At 55.8% G+C, this 19,018-nt stretch overlaps 1 protein-coding gene across 1 annotated transcript in view; it reads left to right on the top strand.

Moving 5' to 3' along the window:
• COL27A1 (collagen type XXVII alpha 1 chain) overlaps positions 1-19,018 on the top strand; it is a gene marked incomplete at its 5' end in the record, with an annotated part of 150,191 nt that overhangs the window by 103,538 nt on the left and 27,635 nt on the right. Inside the window, 9 exons of the mRNA XM_008057214.2 lie at positions 215-268; positions 1,152-1,205; positions 2,075-2,128; positions 3,965-4,018; positions 5,900-5,953; positions 10,494-10,601; positions 16,649-16,702; positions 16,811-16,918; positions 18,080-18,133. Of these exons, the coding sequence (XP_008055405.2) occupies positions 215-268; positions 1,152-1,205; positions 2,075-2,128; positions 3,965-4,018; positions 5,900-5,953; positions 10,494-10,601; positions 16,649-16,702; positions 16,811-16,918; positions 18,080-18,133 (594 nt within the window). The remainder of the gene's footprint in view (positions 1-214; positions 269-1,151; positions 1,206-2,074; positions 2,129-3,964; positions 4,019-5,899; positions 5,954-10,493; positions 10,602-16,648; positions 16,703-16,810; positions 16,919-18,079; positions 18,134-19,018) is intronic.

The following is a 19,018-nucleotide window of genomic DNA, read 5'->3' as shown; positions in this document are numbered from 1 at the left end:
GAAACCCCAGAGGTTCTGGTTGCCCTGCCCTCTGTGCTGAAGCCACCCCCCCCCCCCCCCCCCCCCCCCCCACTTCCCAGCCTGTCTCCTCCCCTCTGAGTCTCAGTCTTCTCACCCTTTGGAGGCAGGGTGAGGGCTTGCCTGGGGCTAAGGGGCCAGGCAGGGTGGAGAAGGCTACAGAGAGACTAAGGTCACCTTTGCCTTGTCTCTGCAGGGCATCCCAGGTCCCTCAGGCCCCCCAGGTGCCAAGGGCGTCCCAGGAGAACCGGTAAGAGACTATTCCCTCTCTGTTTTGCCAGGTGATTAGATGAGGAGAGGGCTTTCCGAAGGGCCAGTTCATGGGTGCTGGAGAGAAGCTCAGCTCCCTGGCCTTCCTGCCTGTTTTCTTGTCAGGAAGATAGGGGCGATGGTCTCCATTCTGTTGTGAAGATGAATGAGAAAATGTATAGGGTGAAGGGAAGGAGGGAGGATAGAATTATCCAGGTGACTGAAGTGGAGGCTTCAGGGCCTTAGGGAGGCAGGAGGAGGTGGCAGGGCCATCGCCTAAGGCCATGGCTCTTTGTTCCCACAGGGAGCCATTGAAGGGCTTGAGGCTGGGGGTGATCCACCTGGGGGGATGGTTGTGGGGGACAGTCGGGGAGTCCCATGAAAATGCTGGAAAGTGGTGCTACAGGAGATGGTGGGCAGAAGACAGAGCCTGTGGTTGGGAGGACGACTCCCTGGACAAGGCAGGGGAGGACAGGAGGCTCCCATCCCCAGGACTGCTGTGGTAGACCCACACCTTGAAGCCCAAAGAGTCGCCCTTCTGAACAGTGAATTGGGCCAGGGGCGGGGTGGGTGGGGGTTTCCAAAGGTGGATCCGAGGCGGAAAGGCATTCCAGGCAGGGGGAACAGAGTGAGCAGGGCTCAAGAGCTAGGAGGCTTCTAGTAGGGGAGGCCCCTGAGCTATTGTTGGGTGAACAGGAAGGTGTGCAGCTGGGCAGGACGGGACATGATGGAATCCATGGTGAGGAGGGGGCTGCAGATACCAGTATCTCAACGTGGCTGGGGTGGGTTGGCTGCCGAGTCCCAAGCTCTGGGGTCTTCTCCCTCCTTCACCCCTCTAGACCCCAGGCTGGCTTCTCCCAACTGTCTGTCTGTCTGTCTTCCAGGGACCCCAGGGACCCCAGGGGCCAATTGGGCCTCCGGGAGAGATGGGACCCAAGGTGAGTATGAGGACCCCTGTGTATCCCATAATGCCTTGGGGGAACGTGTCAGCTCTTCCCAGCCCTCCACCTCAGCGGTCCCCATCTGCCGATTCCTATCCTGGCCCAGGGAGGTGGCCATGTACTGCTTGCTGCAGAGGTGGGAGGTGGATTCTGGCAGAGAGGGTGGGTCCATCCCAGTGGCACAGGGCAGGGAGCAGGACTCCTAGTCCAGGGGCTTCAGGTGGGAGGCAGGGGTGCCAGGGCGCTTGGGGGAATGGCGATGTCTCTCTTGGTGTCACTGATGGTGGCAATGCCTTCCACTCGCAACCTCGTTGGGGCACTGCCCAGCACTGAGGCATGACTGTGGGTCCAGCCCGCTGGGGCTCTTGTGGCAGGGAGCTTGGAGCAGCCTTGGGTGCCCTTGGCTTCCCCAGAGGAGACACTGAACCCCGGGGCTTCCTTAATGGCTGCAGCCCGTGGACAGGGAGAACCCAGAACCCCTTCCCGCCCACCCATCCTGGCTCTGCTGCAGAAAGGATTGAGTTGCTTGGCCCTGAACACAGCGCATTGGCTTCCTCCCCTGTCGTTATGTGAATCATGAAACGTTTCTCCCTGGGCCTTGCCAAGGGGCTCTTGATGTGGTAAACCACACTTGTGGGGAGGGAGACACGGCTCTATCCGCCTCTGGGAGTCGCGAGGCTCAGCCTGGTTCCACCCCAGTCCCAACTCCAAGCTCCTAGAAGTTGCAGCCTGCTCCCACCTCGGCGTCTCTCGTCCCGTGACCTCCGGCACGTCCCTTGTCCTCTCTGGGCCTCAGTGATCTCCTAGTTTACAACTGGGGCCGGCTCTTGCTCTAGGGGGCACCAATGAATGGCATTTTCTTGCAGGGGCCGCTGGGTGCAGTGGGAGAGCCAGGCCTTCCTGGGGAAGTCGGGATGAAGGTGAGGAGGGATGAAAGACGAGAAAATGACTCGTTGAAACCAGCGCCCAGCTGGCAGCCGCGTCCTCTCCACGGAAGAGAAACGGGTCTTTCTTGTGCCCGGGATAATGGGTTCTCTGTGCTCCTGGCTGGGGCGTGGGGCCTGGTGGTGGCCATGGTGGAGTGCGCGCCCTGCCCCGCCCCCTGCCTGGCAGTGTTCTTTCAGGCACCTGCCCTGCCTCCACGCTGGAGCGGCTGCACCTCCTGGCCTGGCGCCATACCATCTGCATTTCAGCACCGGTGCCCCTCATTACCTGCCGAGAAACAGGCGCCCATTGATACCTGGGCAGAGCCCCCTCCCCGATCTGCTGTTCCCTACGCAGGACCCTGAGCTGATGAGCAATGCTGGCGGCCCAACGACATTGTTGAGGCTGGGCCCAGGGGAGTGCACCCAGGGGCTGTAGGGCTTGAGGCAGGTCACCCACCTTCTGTGTCTGAGCCTCCTGCCACTCAGAGAGGGAGTTGGCCCAGGCCTGGAGCTGTCATACCTGGCCCAGCTCTAGAATCCTTTGCTCAAACACCAGTGAAAAATACCACCCTGTATAGGAAACTGATAGTGGGGTCATCTCCATAGGAGCTGGGCTGGGGGCTCAGGGCTCTGCCTTCCCCTTGGGCCCCCAGACACCAGCAGGGAGCAAAGCTGGGAAATCCCCGAATGCAAAGACACTTTTAGGGTCTTTAAGGGGACGGATGAAGTTTATTCTGGCTCATTTAAGGCTTCCTCCTCCTTTCGGTTTCTCTCTGAGTCTCTCAGGGAGAGTAAAGAAGGCATTAATCCACATAGTTGCCATCCCTGCAGGCAATGTACCCAGAGCCAAACTACCCAGGTTTGAATCCTGAATCTGTCACTGATCAGCCTCATGGGCGCTTAGGCTACTTACTGAACCCCTCAGTGCCTCAGTTTCTTCATCTCCTTAGTGAAGTCAAATGTGTTAATATAAAAAAGTATTTGGACCGACTCAGTGGGTCATGCCTATAATCCCAGTGCTTTGGGAAGCTGAGGCGGGAGGATCGCTTGAGGCCAGGAGTTGGAGACCAGCCTGGGCAACATAGCAAGACCTTGTCTCTATTTAAGAGAAAATTTTTTTGAGTTGATGTCTCACTTTGTCATCCAGGTTGGAGTGCATGCGTGCAGCCTTGACCTGCTGGGCTCAGGTCATGGCCACCGCAGCCTTGACCTGCTGGGCTCAAGTGATCCTTCTGCCTCAGTCCTCCATACCCGGCTAATTTTTTTTATATATTGTGAAAGCGAGGTCTTGCCATGTTGCCCAGCTAAGTTTACGTAATCCTCTCACTTCGCCCTCCCAAAGTGCTGGGATTACAGCTGTGAGCCACTGCACCCAGCCTTATAAAAAAAAAATTAGCAATTAGCCAGGGGTGGCGATGCACAATTGTAGTCCCAGCTACTCTGAGGTTGAGACAAGAGGATCCCTTGAGCCCAGGAGGTTGAAGCTGTGGTGAGCTGTGTTTTCGCCACTCCACTCCAGCCTGGGCAACAGAGTAAGACTTTGTCTCAACAACAACAAAAACGTCCTCAGAGCAGTGCTGTGTGCTAGTGGTGACGACGATGATGATGGTGGTGGTGATGATGGTCGTGGTCCTCGTGGTCTTTCTGCCTTGGCATGACGAAATCCCATGGCTGGACCTTACTTGGAACAGGAGCTCTGGTTGAAACTCTACAATTTCTCTTTAGTCCTTGGGAAGAAAAGCCCTACCAGTCCGCCTCCCCCACCCCAAGTCAGAGCTGGTGGAAGCTGGCCCTCCCTACCCCCATGGACTTTTGTTTGGCTTCTCCTAGGGTGACCTTGGACCCCTGGGCTCCCCTGGGGAGCAGGGCCTCATTGGGCAGCGGGTAAGTTGAAGCAAATTCATTCTCCCTGAAAAGCCCCCAGGGTGTGGGCGCAGGGGGAGGGAAGAGAAGAACGGTACTCAGTTTCCCTCCCTGAGCCTCAGTTTCCTCAATTTCAGAAATAGGTTATGAATCTCTGCAGTCCTGTCCAGGCTTCTTGGTAGGCAAATACTTCCACAATGTAGAGAAACTCATTTTGGGGGCAAAATGTCTGGGGCCCGCTGCATGCTGTGTTCCTTCTTACGTTATCGGTAGCACTGTCAAGGCTCTGAGGAGTTCTGCAATCAAGAACTCTGGTTTCTTTTGGATTCATCCAAGGCCTTCAAGCTTGTTTGACCCCCAGATACTTTCACTGAAAAACATATGTCACCCTCAAACACTGTTCCATGTTAGGCTACCTTCCCATTTTCCAAAAGAAATCCACAAAGCTTGTCTTGCTCTAACGAGCTATAGCTGCCTAAATGTGGACCCCTGGGGCACGGTGAGGATGCAGAGCTGGCATCCTACAGTGCTGCACAAAGGGGGTAGGTGGGGCACAAGAGAGAGTTAGCATGGGTCTTGGTTCATGGGGCCACCGGACCCCACCCAAGTTTCCTCATCTCTCATCTTCCTTTTTTTCTGATGCCCCATACTACCCATGGCCCAAAGGCAACAGAGGCTGCACAAATTGAGTTAAGCTCTAGAATGAAAGGGCGAGTCCACAGGGTGAGAGAGGGTGAGCAGGGAGCTTGGAGCCCTGAAGAGGCAAATCTTGGTGTCCACTGAGATTGATTCATAGTCTTCTTAGAGGGCTGTGTTAAGACGGATCCTGAGACTCTGTTGAGGCTCAGAAGGAAAGAGAATGATGAGCCCTCATCTGATGCCTGCTGTGTGTCAGGCACTTTTCTCAAGGCACTGAGAACAGAGCAGTGGCTAGCAGAAGGCCTGTCTCTGGAGCTCTTGTTCCAGTGGGTTGATTAGTGATGCCTGCCATGGGAAAAAGAGGAGCAGAGTCAACATGCTTGTTACACCTTTGCCGTCCCTGCATCTGATCGCCCCTGAGCCCCCATCCAGCTCAGGCTCTGAACAGCTATGATCCAAAAGGTAGAGAGAGAGAGACCCAAAGTTAATGTGATGGCCACATAGAGAACTGAGGAATCTAGAGGCATCTTTGGAGCTGGGAGGGCAAGCCTGGTTGAGGGTCAGATGGAGACTCAGGGTTCTTACGGTCATTCTAACACTTACTGGCAAGAAAGCCTAAAGACTGGCCATACTTTTCTTATCTGAGACATGGGGTTCTGTCATGAAGGCATACTCCAGTCCCAGGAGTGCTATCTCAGAGGCTGCCGTGTGTGGGGTGCTTACATTGTGCCCTGCGGCAAGCCTTGGTGGAAGTGCTGCTGGTCCCGTTTCAGATGGAAACACAGATGTCCATGGGGACTAAGCTGTTTGTTTGTGGTCAGACAGCCAGTGAACGTGAACCCCAGAAGGGGCACTGAAGTCGGTCTGACGTGAAAGCCCATTCTTGACCACTAGGCCACACCGCCGCCCCTGCCTGTCCCACCAGCTGGACAGTGTCCAGGACAGCTCTGTGACAAGCACTTTCTAACTGTGACCTCACGTAGCCCCTGGCCCACACCACCCTGCGGACAGAGCCACCCTCGGCCCGGGGTCTGTTCCCCCTTTCTGGATAACTGTGAGGGCCACCTCAACCCTTTTGCTCATTCGTTAATCCAGTCCCTGCCTGTTGTTCCCCCCCCACCTGCCCCCATGTCCCAGGACTCCAGGGATCCACTGCCTGGAGGTCTGGGGGTTGGGATCCTGCCCCTGGGAGGGAGGAGGGAAAAGCACACTGGGGCTCCTCTTCGGAAATGTCTCCTCATGTTTTCCCATCACCCTTTCCAGGGAGAGGCAGGCCTTGAGGGTGACAGTGGCCCCTCGGGGCCCGACGGGCTGAAGGTGAGTGTCCTTCCAGGGTGGGGTCTGGGGAGGAGGGTTCTGTCATTGTACCATCACTCACCCACTCCCAGACCTAAGTTTCCTCCCAGAAGCACCGTGCTGCCTGAAGCTCTGAGACAGACCTCAGCTCCCATGGAGAGCAGGGCTGCCTCCCACCCTGCCCTCTGGCTGCCTACTCTGGAGGACCCAGGGCCATCCCCACCTTCCCATCTTCCTTGGGGTCCTTCTCCTTGAAGTACCAGCTCCTCTTGGCCAAGGAGTTCCTGTGCACCCTCTCTGGGCCAGTCTGGGAGCCGAGGGCTTGGTCTCTATTATCTTCTAAACATTCTAAGATCAGGAAAATCAAAATCCCCACCCATGGCCTGTGAGCCACTGTTTAGGGAGGACTAGTCACGCATGGACGAACTGCTGCTCTAAGCCCTCTCTGTGCACCATCTTGATCAGCGCCTCGAGGTAAGTGCTGTTTTTAGATGAGAAAACTGTGACTCAGAGAGGTTCAGCAGCTCACCTGAGGGCACACAGCTAGTAATTGGCACATCCAGGACTCACATCTGGGCCTGTCTTGGCTCACTCTCCTGCACCATGTGCCCACTCTAAAGGTGAAAAGACGGAGGTTTGTAGGGAGGCAGAGATGTATTCATCCAGAGTCCATGGCTGTGAGTGGAGGATCTGAAATTCAAGTCCATGGCTCACTGGTACCAAAGCCTGTTGGCCTAACTTGACCCCGCTGCCCCCTGTAGACTCTTCTGTCAGCCACAAATGCTGGGGCTCTAGGAAGGCACCTGGGCTCACCTGAACTGCGGCCAGGCGGGTGGTTGCCCCTCTCTGACTCCAGCCCTGCCTCCAGGGCTGCTGGCCTGTTCCCCTGTGCAAGTCAGCTCCCCAGCTCAGGGGAGTGCCTCGTCCTGGGAACTCCCTCCACTTCCCCCCTACTCTTTATTTGACCTCAGATAAGCACCTGCTCCTCTGAGCCTCGATTTCCCCATCCCCAGACCTCCACTCCCACCGCCCCCAAACCCAGCTGCTCTGGGTCCTGGTTCCTGTCTCCCAGGGTGCCTTGGTGACAGGCCCCTGCTAGCTCCCCGTTTTCTTGCAAGGCCGAGAGCGCCCCCTGTCGGTTATCTCCTGCTTTCTCGCTCCTAGCCTTGCTTCCTATGGTAAGGCCTGGCCCTGGCCAGAGCCCTGGAGCACATGACCGCCTTGCACGGCTGCTATACTGGGCTGCGATGCCGATACAGGTGGTGGCTAAGACGCTTTGGGCACTCACCGTGGGCCGAGCGCCACCCACCCTAAGGGCTTTTTGTGAATTGACCCATTTAACCCTCCCAGCTACTTTCCATCCCCACCTGACAGATGAGGAGACTGAGGCAGGATGCAGCGGCCACCTCACTCCGCTCTGGGCAGCCACCTTCTCCTTGAATCTTTGCCCAGGTGGAATGGGAGGGAGTCCTCCGAGCTGGGTGCCTCTGAGTCTCTGAATCCCAGCTCCATGGTCCTGGCTTTGTCCTTTCCCCTCCCTCCAAGCCAGTCCTACCTGAGTCCTTGTACCCAGATACACAACATCCTCCTTGGTTATTGCATCGATCCCAGGAAAGACTGGGTTTTCCTTATGGTGTTTGTCCAGGAGTCACCTCGTGGTGAAAGCTGCCTCTGTGATGTGCACAGCACTTTAGAGTTTATAGAGTGCTTTTATGCCCCTGAGTTCCTTTCTGACAACCAACTGATGGCGGTGATGGTGGCAGTGGCCAATGGCAGTTAACCTTTATCCAGCACTCATGTGCCAGACACTCTGCTAAGCTATTTATGTGGTTTATCTCTTCCAATCCCCCCCATAATCCTTTGATCCTTTTTTACAAATGAGGAAACTTGCCCAGGGTCATGCAGCTATTCAGTGGCGGCAGCGAGATTTGAACTTAGGTGATTTGAACTTAGGCAGCATAACCTTGGGGATATAGGGAGATAGTGTGGTGGTGGGGGGTTGCCCCCTAGGCAGAGAATCTTGGAGTTAGAATGAGCCAGAATCATGCTCTACCGCTGACTTGCTCTGTGGCACTGGGGAATGTCCACCTCTCTCTGGGCCTCAGTTTCCCCATCTATAAGTTGAGAGGGTTGAGCTAGACATCTCGCAAGGCTCTTCTGAGCACTGGCAGATGGCTGAGGATTTGGGGAGTCCCCAGGAAGCCCCAGAGCATGTTCTGCATGGGATCCACAAGGATGCCCACTCTGTGGATCTGAGTGGTCCTGGAGCCTGGTCCCCCGCAGGGCCGCAGCTTGGACCCTTTGTTGAAAATGCACTCAGCCACCTGGCACAGGCTGCCTGCCTCTGGGAGTCAGGAGAGCAGGTGGCTGGGATGACAAGCCAGAAGAGGAATCCCAGAGCCAGAGGAGTCTACGAGAGAGTCATCTGGGCCAGGCCCCTGTCTCCATGCCAGGCTGGGCTTGGAATCTGAGCTTCAGTGGGCAGGGACCTCAGAAGCCAACCTGGTGCCCAGATCTGCTGTGCGCTGGCCACACCTCAGCCTGGAATCTCCCTCCCTCATCTGTGCTGTCTCTGGACGGCTCCCTTAGAAGTCCCCGACTGAGCGACAAACTGCCCCAGTGACACCCCACCCCTGCCTCCTGCCCAGCGCCCAGGCCCCCACGGGCCCGGCTTGCAGGAGTCCGGCTCTCAGCAGCTGCTCCCGAGCCTCTCTTCCTGGCAGGCTGAGCCGCAGCTGCAGCTTCTTGCTGGCTGCACCTGCCAGCTCTGTGTACACACCAGCTCATCAACGTCCCACATGAAGCATGGTGCCAGGAGACAGCACTGGCAGAGTACACTCTGCTTCTCCAAGTCTGTTTCCCCACCCCTCCTCATACCCACCTCCATGCCCTCCCCCTACAGGCTCCCCGAACAGTCCCAGCTCAGCCATGTGCAGACTGCGCATGGGCCCTGCCTGGCCTGCCAGCCCTGGTGGAGTCACCTCTATGGCCACCGCTGTGCCCCTCTGTGGCCACGCCCATGCTGCTCCCCTCACACCTGCTTTGCCCTTGGTGCCAGGGTGATGGCCTGTGTCCATCCCAGAAGAGCCCAGTTTGTCCCGCTCTACTCAAGGAGCATATGATGCTGAGTGATGAGAAAAGCAAGCTGCACTGGCTGCTTCAAAACCACAGGAGCCGGTGCCAAGGGTGGCCTTTCCAAAGAAATAGCCTCAGGTGCCCCAAAACCCCAGAAGTCCCAAGAAGACTTGGGTGACAGTCCTGCTAATCATCGAGAGGACATCCTCAGACTCCCACTTGTCAGGGACAGACTGGGTGCCCTAGTGCCCGCTTCACATTCCAGCTCCACAACTAGCAAGTTGCAGGACTTTGGGCCAGATGGTTTAACTTAACTCTGCCTTGGTTTTCTCATCTGTGAAGTGGTAAAAAAAGAGTACCCACCTTGGAAAACTTTCGTGAGGATTAAGTCAGTTGATACATGCAAAGGGCCCAGAATGTGATCCAGATGTGCCCAGTGCCATAGAAATGTTAGGCTATCCGCTCGACAGAGAAAGTATTCTTCCACCAATAAGAATGATCACCCACAGAGCAGGCAGCAACAGGAGCACATGCTCACCACAGAGCAAAACATTAAGAACAACAAGAGATGAGCCCTGAACCCTGCTGGAGTGTGCATTTAAAGCTCAGTCTCTGCTAACTAGCTTCACTGCCTTGGAACAGTTGCTGTACCACCTTGAGCCTGGCACACAGCAATCAGAACAGCTACCTACTATTTGTTGTTATTGTCATACCCTGTTTTGGGACCAGCAAGGGTTGAAAGTGCAACTCAGAAAAAGGCAAAGAGTTGGTTCTAAGAGGCAGAATTAGGTGAATTTTTTTTCTTGATAATAATGTCTTTGAGCCAGTCTCAGTGGCTCATTCCTGTAATCCCAGAACTTTGGGAGGGTGAGCCTGGAGGATTGCTTGAGCCCAGGAGTTGGAGACCAGCCTGGGCAACATAGCAAGACTCCTCTCTACAAATAAGTCAAAAACTGGCTGGCTGTGGTGGCACATGCCTGTGTAGTCCCAGCTGCTTGGGAGGCTGAGGCAGAAGGAAAGTTTGAGCCCATGAGGTTGAGGCTGGGGTGAGCAGTGATCGTGCCACTGCCCTCCAGCCTGGGCTGTAGAGTGCGACCTCAGCTCAAAAAAAAAAGAATGCCTTTGAGCTTATTAAGACTTGTTCTCCAATGTGTTTAAACTGGCAGAGAAATTGCCCTTGTCTCCCAACCTGACCCCTTCCTGTGAAGTCTATGGGGTGGGTGTGCTCAGGACTCTGGCTTCTTTCTGAGCTCCCTGCCCTGGCCTGGGTCCAGGCAGGGACATATGGAGACCTCCATGTCTGGGATGTTTCCTGTGCTGGCTGAGTCACACCAGCCCGACCCTTTTGGCCACTCGGGGAACCGTTGGGGGAATCTGCAGGCCCATTGGCTATGGACGCCCAAAGGGAACTCTGAGGTTTAAGGCCGCTGATGGGCTTGGTGACTAATTTATTCTCTCTTTCCCATCCTCATGCCCTCCCCCCCAGGGGGACAGGGGTGACCCTGGGCCTGACGGTGAACATGGCGAGAAAGGCCAGGAAGGGCTGACGGGCGAGGATGGGCCTCCCGGGCCTCCTGGCATCACTGGCGTCCGGGTGAGTGCACAGGCTGCATGGGATGTTGGGGCTGTGGGGGTGCCCTCGACACAAGCCTGTGGAGGCAGCTAGGCGCGAGGTCTTCTGGCAGCAGTCACCTAGGGGTTTTCTTCCTTCCTCCACCCGGGAGTGTGCCAGAGAACCAATCTGACCACATCCCTCCCTCCCCTGCTTGGTCCCCTGAAGCTCCTCAGAACCCCCTGGATTCTGCCTTAGCCTGACTGCCGGCCCCGAACATGTCTGACCCCACCCACTCATCTCTTGCAACCCCCACATCTAGTCATTCTGGACTTTTTCAGTGTTGGACAAGCTGTGGCTCTGACCCCTGGACCTTTGCACGTGCTCTGTCTGAGACACACTCTTCCTCACTCCCCTGTCACCTACTTAACTCCTATGTGGCCATCAACTATCATCATGGAAGTCGCCTAATCCATAAAGCCACCCCTGACCCCCAGACTGGGCCATGAGCCTCCAAGGGCATGCATAACCCCCAGTGTGTGTCTTGACCTCTTGAAGACCAAGACCTTGTCTGGTTTACGTTTATGTTTTTTTTTTTTTTAGTTGTAGTCTTACTCCACTGCCCAGGCTGGAGTGCAGTGGCATGCTCACAGCCACCCCAGTATCGACCTGCTGGGCTCATGCGATCCTTCCGCCTCAGCTTTTCAAGTAGCTGGAACTACAGGCATGCGCTACCACGCCTGGCTAATTTTTTGATTTATTGTAGAGATGAGTTCTCGCCAAGTTGCCAGGCTGTTCTCAAACCCGTGGGCTCAGGCAATCCTCTCACCTCGGCCTCCCAAAGTGCTGGGATTACAGGCTTGAGCCACCGCGCCTAGCCACGTTTATGTCTTTAACACCTTGCCCGGTGCCTAACAGATAGAAGGTGACCAAACTGTTGATTGAAAAGACAGAGAAGCTCTGCTCTTCAGAAACTCACTTAGACTACAAATGCCCATGATATTCTTCCCGGGGCTAGGTCCCCTGAGGGTGAAGAGGTGAGTCAGACATTATCCCTGTCCTTGAGGGACCTAGACCTGGTAGGGAACAGAGCAGAGTTGTCCCGTGTCACTGTGCAGAGACAAGTTGCCCAGCGCTTTCCAGAATGTTCCCTTTGTGGCACAGATAGTAATCCCTGAGGCCTCAGAAAATCAGAGAGGTAAAGGAACTTGCCCAGGTTCCCACAGGAACACATGGCAGAGCTGGGGGTTGAAGTGGGGACTGCTTGACTCTAATATATGGTTCCTCGGCTCCGGCAGGTTGGAACCCGGGGCTTGAGTGTGGAGCTGTGAGGGTGAGGCAGGCAGAAGAGTCTCAGATAGGAGACCGATGGCGTGGAACTTGACTGTGGGGGGGAGTGGAGGGCCTGCATGGTCGAGCAGTGTTGGTGTGACCTGGGAGTGCCAGGCTGGTTCATTCAGACTGCTTGGGCCTGTAGATGAGGTGGCCTTGCAGACAAGCTGCTCGGCTCTGCAAGCCCACCGGTGTCTACCTGGAGCCAGCCCCAGGGTGGAAGCTGCCAGGCTGCCTTTCTGGCTGTCCTCTCACCACTGGGCCTGATGCTCTTACCTGGGCTCAAGCAGCCCTGTTTCATTCCGACCTGCCTGTGACGTTCTTTTTCCCTCCTGAAATGTTTATATGATTAACCTAGGACAGATCCAAGTCGCTGCAACAAACTGTGGTGTGGGAAAATATTTGTTTCCTAAAAATAGAATGGATGTGCTAATCCCCCTAAACAGCTGCAGCAGAATGAGTTCACTAACAGACAACGAGAGGAGAAGACGAGGTGGCCCTCAGGCAGTCCCGAGGCTTTCCTGGGGCTGGACTCAGAGGTGGGGAGAAGGGCCAGGGGAAAGGAATTCAGCAGGGGGGCCTGGCTCTGATTCACCATCATTACTTGACCTTTTACTTGCCCCTTGCTGCCTCTGGTCTTGCCTTTGGTACGATGAAGGATTTGGAAGGAACGTCTGCTGAGATGACATGGAGTCCCAACATTCCAGGGACCCCTTTCTAGTGAGTTTTCAGTATCATCCCGGGAATGGGCAGCGATGTGTACCAGAATCCAAAGGTCGAACCCAAGCTTCTGGCGGAGCAACCTACTTTCTGGGTGACTTTGGGCAAATCCCTGCCCTCCTCTGAGCCTTGTTTTTCCCACCTATAAAGAATAAGTGAAACTCTGGATAGGAGAGCACCACAGATATACCCAGTTGTCTTCATACATGTGGAGGAGAAGATGACGAGAGGCTGGTGGTGGTGGGTGTGTGGCTAGAGACGGGGAAGGTGGTGGCACTGGCAGGGCGGGCAGTGATGGTGATGAAGATGGCGGCGGTGGTGGTGGTGATGCTGGTGGTGGGAGTGGGCATGGGTGATCATGACGATGGTGGGTGACGACGTGGCAGTGGCGGTAACAACGGTGGGAAGGGGATGGGGGTGGTAGTGAGGACGAGATTCATGATGGCAGTGATGTTGGTGAGGGGAGGGGGGATGGTAATGATCATGGCGGTGGTGATGACGGTGACAATGATAGTGGTGGTGGGGTCCGTCGTGGTGGCCGTGGCCGTGGTGGTGGTGATGACGGCGACGATGACCATGGTGGTGGGGTCCGTCGTGGTGGCCGTGGCCGTGGTGGTGGTGGTGATGGTGGTGGTGATGGTAGTGGTGTCAGCGGTGGTGGCAGTGGCCGATGTGGTGGTGGTGGTGGTGATGGCGGTGATGGTGGTGATAGTGGTGGTGGTGTCTGGTTGTGGCCGTGGCCGTGGTGGTGGTGGTGGCGATGAGAGTGACGATGACCATGGTGGTGGGGTCCGTCGTGGTGGCAGTGGCCGTGGTGATGGTGATGGTGGTGTTGTCGGTGGTAGCTCTGTTAATGTCAGCTTTGCCGTCACTCCCGATTCTCCGATGCCGGGATTGGAAAGAGGCGCAGAGGCCAGACCGAGTGTGTGTCGGGATGATGGAGGTGGTGAAGGGCCTGTCCTTGAGTCTCTTTGGGATCAGAACTGCAGGACAAATACCCCCCACTCTGTGGCCTGGAAACCGTCTAGTATTTAAAAATAGAATTTTATGAACCCTCGGGGGCCTTTCCAGAAACGCATCTCCACGGATGGGCCCAGCAAGTCCTCACTCCAGCCCCACAGCCCCACGCCCTGGATGCTCCAGCCCTTCCTCAGGGCTGCCCACAGGGAGGGTGCACCCAGCAGGAGAGGGCCCTTCGGAACAATGGCACCCTGTCCTGGGGAAGCCCCAACCTCCCAGCTCCCTGACCCTGTAATGGATGCCTCAGTGCTGACTCATCTCCCTTCTGACAAGGGTCTGTCAGCCCTTGTAGTCACCTCAGTGTGGCAAATTCCACCAGCCGCTGTCTCGTGACATCAGCACTGCCTGACCAGGATCAGCCTGGGACAGGGGGTGCAGGAGGACCCACGGCTCACTTCTAGCTTGGTCAGGAGCCCATAACAGGGCTTTATCTTGCTGGGCCTCAGTTTCTTTAGCTCTAAAATGGGATGAATAACCCCTTCCTCTGGTGAGAATTGAATGAAAGTTTATCTAGAATGTGAACACAGCACCTGGCCCGAACACAGCACCTGGCCTGTGGCTATGGCCATCAGGATTGTTCCTGCTTTATCACTGGAGGAGCCAGAGCCCTGAGATTGCCTCGTGGCTGTCCAGTAGAAACAGAATACAGGCCACATACGTGATTTTACGTTTTCTGGTAGCTGCATTTGGAAAAGGTCAAAAGAACAGGCAAAATTAATTTTAATGATCTATTTCATTTAGCTAGTATATCTAAAATATTGTCATGTCAACATGTAATCAATATAAAAAATCATTAATGAGATATCTTGCATTCTCTATTTTGCAGGAAGTCTTTGAAATCTGGTATGTAGTTTACGTGGGCAGCATATCTCAATTCAGTGAATTTTCACTGGACACACCTGATCAGTATTTAGATTTCATAAAATTTACAGTTGAGGATGTAGATGTATACATCCAAGTTGTTCCAAACATACTTTAAAGTTTTTCAGTAACTGAACTGGGTATCAGCTTTTAAATTTAATTGTAGATGAATAAGTTAAATAAAATGAACTAGGTTCCTTGGCTACTGTAGTTGCATTTCCAGGACTCAGTAGCCATATGAGTCTGGAGGCCACGGGTAAGAACAAGACCTTCCTAGTAGAGGTGGGGAAACTGAGGCCTAGAGAAAGAGCCGGGCTTGTTCAGAGCCATAGAAAGACTCAAGCACTAGGATGCAGGCATCCTGTACCTGGTCCTTCCAGGGTCGCCGCTGTTCCCCACCCTCCTGAGGGCTGCTGGGTGGTCTGACAGGCTCTTCTCCTGGGACAGAGAGTCACCTTCTCCAGTGCACTTCACCATGTTGTTTCTTTCTTTCTTTCTTTTTCTTTTTTTTTGAATTGGAATCTCACTCTATCGCTCAGGCTAGAGTGCAGTGGCACACTCACAGCCATCCCAGCATCAACCTGCTGGGCTCCAGAGATCCTTCTGCCTCAGCCTTCTAAGTAGCTGGAACTACAGGCGCGTGCTACCAACACCTGGCTAATTTTTGATGTATTGTAGAGACGAGGTCTTGCCAAGTTGTCCAGGCTGGTCTTGAACCCGTGGGCTCAGGCAATCCACTCACCTCGGCCTCCCAAAGTGCTGGGATTACAGGCCGAGCCACCGAGCCTGGCCCATGTTGTGTCTTTTAAGCAGACATTTCTCCCTAGTGCTGATTCAAAGTGGCCGCCTCATTATTTCAATGCACTGGCCGCCCCAGAGAACATGGCTGGCTTTGCCCCAGAACAGCTGCAGGAACCTGGAGCCGGGAATCAAGTCCCTCTGGGTTGGTCCAGGTGTATCCCTGTTCCTCTAGAACCTCTTCTTCCCGCCCCTCTTGCATCACAATTAGCGCCTCCTCCTAAAGCGCAACACCCATTCCAAGTTGGGATCATCACCTCCCTCATTGGACAGCTTGTGTCTCTGATAATGCAGCCAGAGAGATTGCACCAACCAGCTCGTTAGTGCTTGCCAAGAGCATAGATCTTTCCAGCTCCCCTGAGGCTTGTAGTCAGAAAATCCTTTCAGGCCAGAGACGCTGCCTGCCCTATCCCCTACATCCCAACCAAGTGTGGCCCAGGGTCATAATCTCCTCTCTGTCTGTCTCTTAGGCTCACCCACAGACACTTACACATACTCGCTCACTCCTACTGAGAAGAGTTTCCCAGACAACTGTAGAGACAAAGCCGAGTCAGTGTCTCCTCCAACCCCTGGGGCAGGGCAGGCCAGGGTAGCATTTTGGGATGCCTAGTGGGGGCAGGGCAGAGTGGCCTGTTAGAGGGGAATGGCCTGGGTTCCCCAGGGAGAGTAGGGGAGGGTGGCTGACCTTCCCACACAATGTCCCACTGTGAGAGACACCCCCGCCCAGGGCTGAGAGGGGAGGACCCTGTCTGTGGTGCGTGGCCCCCAGGATTGTGAAGTGTGTGACGCACAACCTCACAGATGGGGGAGGGCCGAGGAGGCCTCTCTTGCTGCCTGTGTGTATCCTGGAGGACCACGAGCCAGTGGTGGACAGGGCCCTGGGCATACAGCCAGACAGCTGGGATTGGACAGGGCCCTGCTGCGGGCCAGCTGGGGTCCTGGCACGTCCCTGCACCTTTGGGAGCTGGGCCGCCCCGGTCTGTGGGAGGGGTCGTCAGGAGGCTGGGGAGAGCCAGTGCGGAGAGCTGCTCCCATGGGGACGCCCTGGGTGCCCATGGTCACCATGGCAGCAGCGAAGTCGCCAATTGCAGACGCCACATCCAGCAGTGACCCCAGCACTGACTTCGGGCCAGGCCCCATTGTTCGCCAAGTTCAATCCTTAAGGCTGTGAAGCAGATAGGACACTGTCCCCACTTCACAGCCGAGGATGCTGAGCACAGGGACGGTTAGGTCAGGCTCAAGGTCACAGGGTACCAAGTGGCACAGTCAGTTTTGAACCAGGCTGTCCGCCTCCAGACCTGCCTCGGTTTTCCCTCACTTCCTACCTTGCTCTTGCCCTTGCCCCCCTCTCCCTCCAGGGTCCAGAAGGAAAGCCGGGGAAGCAAGGCGAGAAGGGCCGGACCGGAGCCAAGGTAGGTTGCCCTCCCGCCTAGTGGCCCCTGTCCCTTCTCTGCCTGCCCCACACTCCTGTGGGATTTGTGGGGGCAGGCTGTGACAGCTTGTCTCTTCTCCCGTTGCAGGGTGCCAAGGGCTACCAAGGACAGCTGGGTGAGATGGGCGTCCCTGGAGACCCCGGACCTCCTGGTACCCCAGGCCCGAAAGGATCCCGGGGCAGCCTGGGACCAACGGTGAGGACTCTCTGACTGTGGTGGGGAGGCGGCCATGGGAAAGAGGGGGCCGAGGGCAGAAATGGAGGCGCCAGTTTCCTCTGTGCTGGGACCTCCTACCCCAGCTGTCAGCTGAGCACTTTGGTGAATCACGGATGCCTTTGGGTGCCTACTGAAAGCTGTAGCGCCCTCTCTGGAAAAGCATACACACAATATTTCTTGCAAGTTGGAGGGGGATGTGAATCCCCTGAAGCCCTCTGTGATGCAGATGAATAAGTCCTGCTATTGGGGTTGAGGAAACCAGACTCTTGGCAGTGCTGGGGTTGAACAAGACGTTTTCCCACTAGAAATAGATTCATTGGGATCAGGATGACGCCACTGCAGGTGCCTGGGGACTCTGAGGGTGTCCCAGGGCATTGCTGGGTTGTCCTGAAGGTGGGAGCCTTAGAAGGGCTTGATACTGGCTGGAGATGAAGACCACAAGGGGGAGCGAGGGACGAGGACAGAGGGCCGGTTCTGTGGCTATGCCTGTGAGGTCAAGCGGGGAGGATGGTTTGAGCCTAAGAGTTCAAGACCAGCCTGGGCAACCTAGCGAGACTCTGTATAAAAAAAAAAATAAACTTTTAAAAAATGGAAAGGGGCAGAAGAGGGTGATGTGGCATCTCAGAGCTGGCCTGTGACATTTACCAATTTCCGTGGTGTAAATGCTCCTTCCGTGGCTGATTTCAAGTCACCGACAGGACGTCATTGAGCTTGAACTTGGAGGATTCACACGCTAGCACCCGTTACACAGTGTTTCCGCCACACAGGTTCCACAGACACAAAACACCTCGGGAGCATGGGCAGTGGGGAAATCTAGTGAAGTGGTTAGGGGGAGATGGGCTTGGGGTATTATCTTTGTTTTTAATAAACTTGATTTAACTGGAGAAAACCCGATTTAACTTGTAAAAGCCCTGAACATTTAGCAGTGGGCAGTCAGGAACCACTGGAACCAGGAAGAGGAAGGCTGGGCAGCGGTGAGGAGCGCTGGGTGGCGGGGGCAACACAGCGTGCTTTCCACCTTGTTCTCACGCCTTCGTTCTGGCTGGTGTGGATGGGCCGAGCTGGGGCCTGGAGAGAGCCCACCTGTGTCCCCGTGGTGAGAGCCACACTCGTACCAACCAGAGTGTCCTCCTCTTGTAGGGCGCTCCAGGACGCATGGGTGCCCAAGGAGAACCGGGACTGGCTGGCTACGATGTAAGCTGATGCTGCCTGGAGAAAACTCACCTCCCTACCCAACTCCGTCCTGCAGGCCTCTGTCCCCACCCCCTCTCACTCAAGGGCCAGCCCCTGGTTGCTGAAGATGGGGTCTCACCTGCCCCAGGGGGAGCCAGGCCCATAGTCCAGTCGGGGTAGAGGATCAGGGATGGGCCAGCTCACCCATCCCTGAACCCTCCTGTCTCCTGCCCCTGCAGCAGGGGGTGGGGGTGGGAGGCCTTGGGGACACCCTTCCACCTCACCTGCTCTCTGTGGAAGGGAATAGCCATAGTGCATGTTTTCATCCAAGTTGACTGAGCCAATCCCGTGTGACTCCTCTGGAAACACTGGAGCTCAAAGGGGGCGGGGCTTACTCAGAAAGGGAAACCGAGGCTCAGGAGGACTAAGAGTGTGCACAAGGTCTGGCAGCCTCAGCTTAGGAGCAGTCAGGGGGTGGGGTCCTCCCCCAAGTCCTTGTGACTTTAGGTCGAGTGTGTGAGAGAGATAGAGAGAGGAAGGAAGAATGGAGGGGGGCAGAGGAGATGGGGCTTGGAGGGCATGCTAGGAGCCTGGGAGAGGGGGAGGGGGGTGTCTGCATCTGCAGGCCTGAGTGCAGGTGAGGGAGCCCTGGGGAGCCAGCATGTGGCTCCTGCTCCTATCCTTGCCTGGGGAACACAGCTGGCTCTCCAGGTATCTCCTCCTAGCTCTGCTCCAAGGTGGGTGGGCCCCCTATCCAGCTGGAACACCCCTCTGGATCCACATGGCATGTCTGGAAGGCCGAGGCCCAGAGAGGCATGGGGCTTGCTCAGAGCCACGCAGTGAGTCGGGATCCAGCTGGGCCCCCGTTTCGCAGCCCGTGTCCCCTTTTCTGAGTCCCTGTCCTTC

This window comes from Carlito syrichta, unplaced genomic scaffold, assembly GCF_000164805.1.
Source record: "Carlito syrichta isolate Samal-C Ts95f unplaced genomic scaffold, Tarsius_syrichta-2.0.1 Scaffold302868, whole genome shotgun sequence".
NCBI classification, from domain to species: domain Eukaryota; kingdom Metazoa; phylum Chordata; class Mammalia; order Primates; family Tarsiidae; genus Carlito; species Carlito syrichta.
This window is presented reverse-complemented; position numbering and strand designations above follow the sequence as displayed.